Source organism: Hermetia illucens, chromosome 3 (assembly GCF_905115235.1).
Source record: "Hermetia illucens chromosome 3, iHerIll2.2.curated.20191125, whole genome shotgun sequence".
NCBI lineage: Eukaryota > Metazoa > Arthropoda > Insecta > Diptera > Stratiomyidae > Hermetia > Hermetia illucens.
Window position 1 is genome coordinate 164,316,470 of NC_051851.1, and position 12,198 is coordinate 164,328,667.

At 43.1% G+C, this 12,198-nt stretch overlaps 1 protein-coding gene across 1 annotated transcript in view; it reads right to left on the bottom strand.

The window, feature by feature from the left end:
- LOC119653073 overlaps window positions 1-11,912 on the bottom strand; it is a 128,911-nt gene extending 116,999 nt beyond the window's left edge. Inside the window, exons 1-5 of the mRNA XM_038057557.1 lie at window positions 11,006-11,912; window positions 2,507-2,660; window positions 2,266-2,453; window positions 1,789-1,917; window positions 430-1,689 (exon numbers count right to left, since the gene is read on the bottom strand). Coding sequence (XP_037913485.1) covers window positions 430-1,689; window positions 1,789-1,917; window positions 2,266-2,453; window positions 2,507-2,660; window positions 11,006-11,656 — 2,382 coding nt within the window. The 5' untranslated portion in view covers window positions 11,657-11,912. The remainder of the gene's footprint in view (window positions 1-429; window positions 1,690-1,788; window positions 1,918-2,265; window positions 2,454-2,506; window positions 2,661-11,005) is intronic.
- Between the last annotated feature and the right edge of the window lie 286 nt (window positions 11,913-12,198).

Genomic DNA, 12,198 nt, shown 5'->3' on the forward strand with positions numbered 1-12,198 from the left:
TAGCGCAAAGGTAGACAAACACATGTCGATGGGACACTTCTGCATTCAGGCACGGGAGGACCTACAGGGTCAATTTCATTAATTACTTAAGGTCATGGAGTAGCTTTGTCCTGTGGGTTAACCATCTCGAGCCAGGATGATTACTTAACTTTCTAGCTTGTTCAAAAATGTGATAGTTTTATTTTAGATAGGCAACATAGCAGACAGTGCCGAGAAGTAAAATTGAGGAAAGATTTGAAATGCAGAATAAATTCCTAAAAATTTAAATACTAAATTGAAACTACATTATTTAAAGGAAACTCAATAAGGTTTATTCTAGCCGCAACTAACTTTCAAATTAGAAAAATTAACTGAATCCATAAATACTTCATAAAACCAACAAAATCAACATAAACAACTCTACAACGTATACTTGAAATCTTTACTTACCAAATCATCTATTCGCAAAGCATCCTCATCGCTAAGTCCAAAGCTTCGAGTCATCCGCAAATATGTCGACGTAATAGGTTTAACCTTACTCAAATCAACTTGAAAAGGCTCAGCTGTTACCGTTGATCCTGTCGGTGCCATCTTCATCGCAGCTGGCTTCATTTCACTTAATTCACTTCTAAATGTCTTACTCAAATTCATTGCACAATTTTCATCCCCAATCACACTATCTCCCGTCGTAGTATTTGAGTACGTAGCAGATAGTGTAGAAAGAGGATTAGATTCCTTATCCCTAAATGCATTGTATCTTTTCTTAGGCGGTGTTGTTTTGCACGAGATTTTCAATTCATTGCTTGAATTCAACATGTTTATGGAAACGTCCACAGTGTTGAAACAGACTTCGTCGGCGTGGTCTAATTTTAGCTTTTTTGTTGATCCAGAAGATTGACTCTTGGCATCCGGACTGCTACCAATATTTATGTTTATGCTACTCGCTTGGTTTATTGTCAAATCAATGGACGAATCTAAATTTTCGTTATTTGGAGTTCCGGCAGGAATTTTATCACATATACGCTCTCTGTGCCCCACAGGAGAGTTGCATGGAGTCCTGGGGGGCTTTCCGAAATATTGGTAGTAGTTCGGTGACAATGGATAATGCATTTGATTCCATTTTTCATTGGCATGGAATTTACTGTCGATATTCAGTTGTTCATTTCTCATAAAAAGTCCATGCAAACCTATCATGCCCTTATGTAAAAATTCGGGTCTCAACAAATTATTCATATTAAATCTTTCTGAAAAAGGGTACCCTTCCCCGACTTTCGGACGCTCTAAAAAACTAAATTTCTCACTACTCAAAAAATCTTGCCCTAATTTAAACTTATCATCGAATTTCGTTGGTTCCTCAATCTTTGAAGAATTTTTATCGAAGTTAAAAACAGCCTCATTGTATCTTTTCCTATCACATTTCGTTTCTGGAGTAGCCATATCTACGCATTCACTATAGGAGTTCGTAACAAGCGGTGAGGCCTTGCCCTCCGCCTTGCGACGAACCGATCGAATTGGTCCTAATTGCAGACTATCTACAGAACTTTCATTCTGTGATGAATAATTAAGAGCTTCATATTCTGAAGAACTTTCGGTGAAAGTATCGTCAAAACGACTCGGTGAAAATGGTCGAAGATTTTTCTTGCATGTCGGACAACTGGTTAGAAATTTTGTGACTGCTTCACGTGGCAGGAAGGCGTACGTTTCGGTTATCTGAAAGTTGAAATGTGTTGGCTTTTGGTCAGAAATCCAAAAATATATAAATAAGTAAATGAAAGCAGATTATGTATGACGAAAATATCTTTTACTTACAATGCGATAAGTACGCTTCTGACCGGCATGTCGACCATTACGCCCACCACGCTCAACGTGAACGTTGTAGATTATTTCAAAAAATTCCTCAACAACAGCCACCTTTCTATACACTCTTTCACCAAAGTCCTGTGGGTGGGAAACGTAATTTTTCTATAACAAAACGCTATACTCAGAATATATCTTATCTACTTCATTCTGATTTCAATTTATAATATTTTATTCGAAATTTAACCAATTTGAAACCATTATTGCTACAATCGAGTCTCCAAAATTGATTCAGATAAACGTCAATCAACCTTAAACGGATACTTCCCCACCAAACGAAGGAACATTCCCCCATTAACAAACCCAACCCTCTTATCCCTTTCCCATGAAAGCAACAGTTAATTATTTCAATGAAAGCCAATTATCCCTAATTGCATTCACAGGAACTATAAACTTTTTTTCTCCAGAACGTGTACGAAAGATACTTGCCTTAACAGTTGAAGCCACATATAAATCGATATGATCCTTTTGTGTGTCCATTTCCTGTACAGTCGAAGCCTGTCCTTGTAATGCTCCCACTGCAGTTGCTAGCTTATATATCGCTGCTCCTTTTTCTGATGTTACTTCTCCGGGTGATGAGTATCCAAAAAAGTTTTGCGGTCGTTGTACCGTAAAGCCTACAGAAATATTTTTCACAAAATAGGGATCACTTGCTAATAATAGATACTACCTTTTGATTTCACCCAAAATCGAAATTTCGAACTGTCAGGATTGTTTTGTTCCTTGCCGTCAAGTGCTTTCAGGATTCGGTTCTTTTTTCGTCGCGTAATGGTTTTGGTTTTGGCTTGATCTCCGTAGGTTTTAAGAGCCCATGGTTGGAAAATCTGTGAAATTTTATTAGATAGCATGAGATACATTTTTAGGATATTACAGCTAGCACAAAGGCCCAGCAAGAAGAACCACGAAAAAATAACCTGTCCTTGAAGATTTTGAAAAAAGCGGCTACACTAAACAACCCCATTTTCCGTGCAACAAGGTTATTGACCGGAACGTGCAACTCGTCAAACCCAGATATCAACGGAAGTCAAGAAGAAATGGAAATACCAAAAATTAAACGGTTCAACCGAGTATTCTCTTCTGGTACTCCCTTTCAGCCTCTATTGTTCCCCCTCGGACACCCCCTTGCCCTGATGAGGGAGCTTGCGGTAGTTTTCTACCACACCAAGGCTGTCCAAATACACAAAGATGGAAGCAAAGGATTGCAACTCTCCAAGTGGTAAGAAACCGCAGACTTCGAATCCACTTGCGACTTTGAGAAATCAGTCTGCGACCGAGGTACAGTTTTTGAAGGCCTCACCTTCATCAGCTTCATGATCCCCCACGGAGAAATCTGTGGAAGACAGGCTCTCTACTTCAGTGCAAAACCTATAACCGGTGTAGGGCGCGGTCAGTCAGAAAACATAGTACACTACTACTACACTAAATACTATGGCCGGCCTGTTGGTGACACTGCTGCCTAACTCTTCCAAAAAACGGGAGAGGAAGGCTCTGCAGAAGAAACAGCAACACAGGAGACGAACGACAAGCTTGCCTGTCAAAACCTTCTCCCCCACCTCAACCAGGAAAAGTGGAAGAAAAGAAAGCTTGCTACGTGATCACAACTGGTCTAATTTCGGTATATGGAAACAGATCTGTGCCGCCCGACACCATGAACCTGGGAAGGCTCCCAGCCGATGACAACGGAAGGTACTGCGAAAGAAGGCGATAATGATAAGAGTGTAAATAGGAGATCAGGTCGATCATCCTGAGTGGTCGATAACGACCTAGAGGGCAGAGCTATCCCAAAAATCTGAACAAATTGGCTAAATTGACCGTTGTGAGCCGGAATACGCTATCTTCCACTTGATTCAGAAAACCTGCAAACAAGGAATTAGGCCTGAATCCAGGAAATGTTGGGCCCCACGTTGGGCACCATTTGTAATGATAAGAGTGGAAGATAGCCTATTCCGGCTCACAACTTCGTTTGGTGGTGTCGGATAGAGAATCAATAGATTCTCCACATTGTTCCCGGCTAGGCTCCACGTACACTTGCCTTCAGATTTCTAGTTTTAGGTTTCACGCCTTTTTCCCCGGAAGCAAGTTCCTAAGCCTCAATTTCCTTTCCCACCTTGTAACGTAGAGTTTCCTGTCCTATCCTTGGTAGTATACCATAAGAACTAGTCGTTTGTTGTGTATGTCTTGAGATCTAACGTCTCGTAGGTGATTGCCTTCCAGAAGCCTCTGGATCTAGGGGCCTTTGCGGTTATAAGCTGAAAGGTATTGCCGTTCGAGCTTTTGAGGAGTGTCCTTCCCTACCTTTATGTGAAACGGCTATCTCTTCGTTCCAGAATTTGAAGAAAATTAAATATTCTTTCTTCTTCGTAGGGATGAAGTGACGGGTGAGATGAGTCCTTGGACCTTGGAATACGGAGGTAGTCGGCTATATGCTGTGCCGTTCCGTCCTCAATGATTCATCTTCACTTTGTTCTCTGACTCCAGACGAGGAAGATTGAATTCTCGCGATCCCTTTTTGCTTGTTCTTTTTATTTAATATTCTGCGACAGGGAGCAGCTCGATTGTTGTCTCTTCATGAAAAAACACTGTGTGTGGAAGTTTTCTGCACACAGATGGAAAAAAAAATTTATGAGGTTGGGATGGCTTTTTGGTCATCCGAAAGTTCTGCGGGAATTGAACAGGAGTTGAACATTTAGAGAGGGGGGAGTCCTCAGGGTACATTTTTACTGCACTTTTGGTTTTGCTGCATTTTTTTTTGGTTTTGCTTGGCTATTATTTTTTTTTCTTTTCTTTTTCTTAGTATTTTCCTTATTTTTGCTGGGATTTATTTGGGTTTTTTTTTAAATGTCCGAGAACGAAGGTGACTCAATGCCGAATGGAGATGAACGAGAGGCAGGGGCCTGGGCGTCGACCCATAATCAAGGGTCATCCTCAAAATGAATAACTGGCCTGAGGATGCCGAGGAAGGGTGGGAACCTCAGAGGCTTCGCCTCATACAAGATCTGAGGCGGAAGAGACAATAATTGAGAGGGTGATCCGTCGTGGATCTTCCCCTCCTTGATCGCGGCACTCGGGTCCGGAGACTTACGGCTCCACGCGCGCGGTCGACCCGTTTTTTTTTTCTATTTTCCAATTTTAGTCCGCGTTCTGTTAATCATTCGATAGGCCGTCGCGAAATCCTAATTAACGTATATTTTAGAATCCGGTGCGGACCCACGCATCGGAATAGACACGTTGTTTTGTAGTAGTGGAGCGTGAGGGATCAAAGCGCTCAAAGGACCCCCCCACATTCCCGAGCCTGGCTAGGACAGAGGCGTGTAAGAACGTGTCGACCGAGCACTTTGATGGAACTTCAATCTTTGTGGGCGGACCTTCACGGTCAACTTCGCCAATTTGTTTAGATTTTTGGGATAGCTCTGCCCTCTAGGTCGTTATCGGCCACTCAGGATGATCGACCTGATCTCCTATTTCCACTCTTATCATTACAAAGTTTCTCGGAATTGAGGACTTGAACGTTGCTAAAACACCAAGTATGGCGATGTCCAGAGAAATGGAACGCAAGAAAGCAGAACTTTTGTCGGCAGGTGAGGACAAGCTGGTAACCATGATGACATCCACACTGAGCTCAGCAGACTTTTGAGTTAGCAGCGGTCTTCATATTAGATTACACTTATGTCTACAAACATAAGAGTTAGTTAAATTCATCTGCAGCATTTTGTTCCCAGGACCTTGTAGCGGTAACTTACAATATTAATAATAAGAGGAGAAACGTGTAAGTTGCCTCATAGGGTAAGTCTATGATTCATTGTGCCCTCCACTGACGCAAGAACTAGAAGATCTAGTAGCATATGCGCGGCATTAAACTCTTAATAAGTTGTAATGCGAACGCTCTGCACATTTGCTCGGGCAGTTGCAAAAGCAATCCTAGAGGAAAGAAGCTATTTGATTCCATCACTTCAACTGAACTGAAGATCACGAACGTAGGATGTGCGATGACTTCTAAATCAAGCTTGCATCATCATCATCATCAAGGACGCAACAACCGGTATTCGGTCTAGGCCTGCCTTAATAAGGAACTCCAGACATCTCGATTTTGCGCCGAGGTCCACCAATTCGATATCCCTAAAAACTGTGTGGCATCCTAACCTACGCCATCACTCCATCTCAGGCAGGTTCTGCCTCGTCTTCTTTTTCTACCATAGATATTGCCCTTACAGACTTTTCGGGTGGGATCATCCTCATCCATACGGGTTACATGGCCCGTGGGTGGACTTGAAGAGGATGGTGCTTCTCGCAATTACATCGGCATCGCGAATCACTTTCTCCAGGGTCAGGTTAAAGAGGACCCATGATAGGTCATCCCCTTGTCTTGACCGTTGTTGATGTTGAATGGTTTTGAGAGTGATCGTGCTACTTTTATTTGAACTCACACATTGGTCAGGATCGACCTAGTCAATCTAATTAATTTCGTCGGGATACTGAATTCTCTCATGCTGGCTATGCTGTCATAGGCGGCCTTAAAGTTGATGAAAAGAATATGCAACTGATGTTCATATTCCAACAGTTTTCCACCATTTTCCGAAGAGAGAAAATCTGACCTGTTGCTGATTTGCCTGGTATGAAGCCTCTGGTATGGGCCAATGATGTTCAGAGCGCATGGGGCTATTCGGCCTAGCAAGATATTGAGGAATATCTTATTGCCTTTCTGGATCTAGAGAAAGCGTTTGACCGTGTACCACACGAACTCATCTGGTATGCTTTACGACAACACTTCGTGCCAGAAGAACTCGTGCTCTGGGTTCAATTGCTCTACCACGATCCGAAAAGTAAAGTTCGAAGTATGGCGGGTGTATCAAAACCGCTTCGTGTCTCTGTTGGAGTTCATCAAGGAAGTGCCCTCTCATCACTCCTCTTTGTCCTTGTTATGGACACCGTCACACGGGATGTCCAACGTCCAGCGCCCTACACACTGCTTTATGCAGATGATGTTTTCCTAGCATCTGATAGCAAAAATGATCTTTAGCAACTTATTCAAAAATGGAATGATCGCCTCATGCAACACGGTCTCAGATTGAATTTAAACAAAACTGAATTTTTGACGACCGATCCCCATAAAACAGGCACAATCACTATCAGCGGCAGTGATCTGCCCAGAACTGAGCGATTTAAATACCTCGGGTCAACGCTATCAGCCAATGGAGAGCTGCGTTATGAAATTGCTTCACGCATTAACGCAACCTGGATGAAGTGGCGTTCCACAACTTGTGTCCTTTATGATCGACGTATCAACGAACGTCTCAAATCTAAAATTTACCGCAATGTCGTCCGTCCAGTCGCTCTCTATGGTTCTGAGTGTTGGCCGACCATAAAAGACAATGAACGGCGTCTTGCGGTAATGGAGACGAAGATGCTACGTTGGACTAGTGGCGTCACACGTTTAGATCACATCCGAAATGAGGATATCCGCGATCGTTATGGGGTTGCACCGATCGTGGAAAAGTTGCGAGAGAGGCGTCTTCGATGGTATGGTCACGCAATTCGTGCAAACGAGAATTCACTTGCCAAGATTGGTCTGAACATCGAAGTCGATAGTAAACGACTAAAAGGCAGACCTAAGCAACGGTTGCTTGATACACTGGATGGGGATTTGAAAGCCTCGAGATTGCACCCAGATCAGGCATTCGATAGAGCCAAATGGCGAAGCCGATCACGACGAGCCGACCCCGCTTGTGAACGGGACAAAGGCTGAAGAAAAAAAATCTTATTGATGGTACTTAACAACGTGCTACCTCTATAATTGCTGTATTGCGTAATATCCCCCTTTTTATGTAAGGACAGATAATGCCTCGTTGCCAGTCCCACACCTTGAGCATCAGCTGATGAACCACTTGGTGTAGTTGGTCGCCTACATATTTAACAATTTAATTCCATCGGCTCCTGGCGACTTATGAACTCCGCCATGCTATTAGCATAGTATGCTGGTCCCAAGCCCAAGGTAATGGAGGAGGGTTTGAGGCAACGTACTTTGTAATAACCTCAGTCAAATAAAAAGAAAATGCTGAGATCAGGGAAAGAGATAGATAAAGTATAGTTGAAGTTATTCCTCTATGCTAAATTCTACGAGATCTCCCTTGGTAACAGGTGTCGCGATAGGCTGACCAAGAAAGTGAATCCAATGTCGATAGAAACAAGATGATCGGACCTGCAACGTGCCCGCTGACGACTATATCATCATTGCCGGCGACCTTAATGGTCATGTGGGTGAAAAGGCAGACGGCAACAGGTGCCATGGGGGAAAGGGGTTCGGAGCGCGCCATGAGGGTGGCGAGCGTATATTCGATTTTGCGGACACCCTTGACCTTGTACATACATGTCCGTCCTGTTGCTCTCTACGGTGCTCAGTGTTAGCCGACTATAAAAGACAACGAAAGACGTCTTGCAATAATGGAGAGGAAGATGTTAAGTACTAGTGCAACTCAGCATTTTCTTCTCCACGTTTGATCACTTCCGAAATGAGAATATCCGATCGTGCAAACACTGCGAGAGAGGCGTCTTCGATGGTATGGTCATGTAATTCGCGCCAACGAAAATTCACTTACCAAGATTGATTTGAACATCGAAGTCGATGGTAAGCAACCAAAAGGCCGGCCGAAACAACGGTGGCTTCATACGCTGGATGGGAATTTAAAAGCCTCGAGATTGCACCCAAATCAGGCATTCGATAGAGCCAAATGGCGAAACCAATCACGACGAGCAGACTCCCTTGTGAACGGGATAAAGGCTGAAGAAAAAGAAGAAGAAGAAAGAGGTAACAATTTTCGACCCCATGCAGTCCCCATCCCAACAAATGTCAAAACTAAAAGCGGTTTCGGAAAATACTAATCGGGACCTTTCATTTAACACCCCACATGATCATATTTGGTGAAAAAAAATTTACACCCCCCTTTTGCATGAATGGGAGACTTTTGAAATTATACATAGTACACAAATGATGTGGTCCCGGACGAGAGCTGAAGGTTGGGTAGCTAATAAATTTGACGAGGGGATTTTCGAAGAAGTTCTGCAGCAAAATACAGCGCTTGAAGGAAGCGCAGAGGATAAAGCTTTACATATCGGCAAAATGTTACGGCGAGCATGTGACCCCTTTGTACGAAGGTGCGTTGTATCCCAGAAGGGAGATTTTTCAGCTTTTGGTGAAACTCTGAAATCGGAGAATGCCACAAGGCCTATCTCAAACCCAGAAAGCGCAGTCAGCGAAATACAAACCGATCTGAATACGAGCAGCTACATGAAGAATGCAAAAACACTCCGAAGAATATTTTCCCACAAAATGTGAGCATCGCTAACGTTCTCCCCGAAACTACGGAAAAGATAGCTGGAAATAAAGCAACTGGCTTAGATAGCATCCCCAATAAAGCTCTCAAGGCAGTAATGGAAATAACTCCAAATATTTTTGCGGATCCTACACAATGGAAGAAACCGAAATTAATACTAGTCGTCAAGTCAGACAAACCTTTGAATGAAGCTTCGGCCTACAGGCCTTCTAATTAATACTGGCAAACTATTCGAACCAGTAATCTATAACAGATTACTTCCAATAGAGCGAATAGGGCGGCCGTTTCACTGAGAATCAGTTCGATTTTCGAAAAAAAAGGTCTACAACGGCTGCAGTTGTCCTGGTGGCTAACACAGCTAAGACCGCACTTGACACGGACAAATGTTGTGCAGTGATCACACTTGATGTGAAGAACACCTTCAATTCCGCTATAGCAAGATACTTGAGTCCCTAATCAACTTAGGCGTGAAAAAGTATCTGGTGCGCATCATTGCCGACTTTCTAATCGATAGGCTTCTATACTGCGAATCTGAAATGAAGGAATGAAATTATACCAAACGACATGCGGAGTTCCACAAAGGTCCGTCCTAGGGCCACTCTTGTGGATTATGATGTATAACGGAGTACTGGCGCGACGGTTGTTGCACGTTTCCTCGAATCGAGCTTATGGAAACGAAGCAGTCTATGAGATTAAATCCTGGTTAGAGAATGCTGGTATGCAGCTCGCAGAAGCGGAGAAAGTGCACGTCCCTGAAGATGACAGTTGGAACACAATCAATTCATTCCAAGCCTGCTCTTGAGTACTTAGGCGTAATGATTGACCAGAGGCTAAACTTCAGATTGCATGTTGAGGGTGCAGCAACCAAGGCATATGACATCGGAGCGCTGATTGCGAGAATACTACCAAATATAGGTGGCCCAAGGCGGAGCCGTCGACTCCTTATTTCGAGGGTGGTCAGTTCGATTCTACTGTATGCAGCCCCAATGTGGACAGATGTACTGGAAAATATAGCAAATAGGAGAAAGATTGGAGCTGCATATCCTATAAGTGTACTCCGATCATGCTGCGCTTACAGAACAATATCCAATGAAGCAGCTTACGTGATAGCAGGGATGGTTCCGATTTGATTCTGGTGAAAGAAAGACAACGAATGTTAACACAAGTGCAGAATAAATTCTGATCCAGCCCCGCGACGTAATACCAAATGGGAGTCCCACGGGGAGAGTGGTAGGAGAAGGAGGCGGTTTTGGTCGGTGACAGTCCCACATTACCGTGAGTAACTTTTGAAGCTTTCGACCCTCTATCGGGGGGAAAAAAGACAGACAGTAAACCAATTTCAATAAGGTTTTGTTTTACAGATTAGTGTCCTTAGTACCGTGCTTAATCTTCGCCACAGAGCTGGCCTACCACTAAATACATAGTAGCACATTAGAAAAAAAAAATTCTCCAGGATGTGATCAGCAAACCAATATTTCAGTAAAAAGACCTAGTTCTAAATCAGGGAAGCACGGTAACGTGATAGGCACACCATTTAAGGATACACATCTAAGCTGTAGACGTCATTACAATGCAAGGTCAAAGTTTATGCAGAGAGTTATAAATGGGCCATAAGGACTCCCAGGTATTCGCAAAGAAGATAGTGAAAAAGCCAAAGTAGTAAATCTCAGTTAACTAGCGGCAAGATGGCGCTTCTTTAGGAAAAGTGAAGAGGCCATCATATATTTGTTGTCGTTAAAAAAAAATAAATCAAATAATATGAACCCTCTTCGTCCAAGCTGATAAGGATTATCAACCTTAAAAATTGAACTTTATATGCCATAAATTCTTCCCATACTTACCTCAAACATTTGATCCTTAACCGAATTAAGTTTAAGTTTCTTAATATCCTCATCTCCTCCATTCGCTTCCTCCAAATGTTCCACAAGCTGAAGACTATTAAGTTCAGAACTTGCCGAGAACTTCCGTTTGTTGTTGTTATTACTTTTTAAACTTTCACTTTTCATGTCTTCTTCGTCGTCGTCAGAAACAACCACGTGCTCAGTTTTATTTTCTTCTCCATTCAGCTCTCTCACTTCCACTTCCACCCCCTCATCGACTTCCTTCTTTCCTTCCACACATACCTCAACGCACTGTCCTTCCCCCATCTTCGTTGTTCTTTGATCACACTCTTTTGGGCTGTATGAAGGAGTAACGTTGGCGACGAAAGCCGACGAAGTTTCCACCGGTTGTTTTGTTAAAACATCACTACCACCATCCACCGGCACATGTACTGCCACCCCCAACTCCAAGGAATTCTGAACTGTCGTTAGTGCGGCTCTCTTGCTCCTCTTCTTAGGGGATTCCCGCTTTTTTGGCGGGCTTCTTGAAATTTTCATTTTCGCCGTTTTAGCTGAGTTATGGTGAGGGTCGTCATCCCCTTCTTCGAAGAAGGCGGCATAACACTTGTTGGAATTGTTACGGGCGTCACGGCCACGTAATCGCTCACCCATGCTGACTTAAAGAGCATGAAATTTTAGTCCTTGGAGATTTGATATCCGATTTCACTGAGCTAGTTCACAAGGACTTTATTGTATTCTAGCAAGGACCAGCTTAAATATTCTGTCGGAAATTACCGGCAAAGAACAATTGAATAAACTTAAAGGACACACACTTTGGTTAGGATCATATCACCACAAATGGCAGATACAGACTGAAGTGAAAAATACAAATTTCCCGGCATATTTTTCTCGTCGTCGTCGAATACAAAACAAAAAGATGGAAAAACAGGATTTTCCTGTCGTGTAACTCTCGACGCTTTTCGCATTCGTAGATTCGTCCTTTCAACGAAAATGACGACACAGATGTCGACGAAAGCGAAAAGCAAAGGTATGTCGTGAAAAACTTTTTGGAAAGTCCTTTCCAAGTCCTACCTCAATAATACGTTCAATTAGAACGCATATGAGTGCGAACAGGACGGTCCTACTCTAAAGCCTTTCTGCTCAGACGCATTTTAAAGTTTCTCCCCTCCTTCCATCCCCGCCCTCCCTCGGTT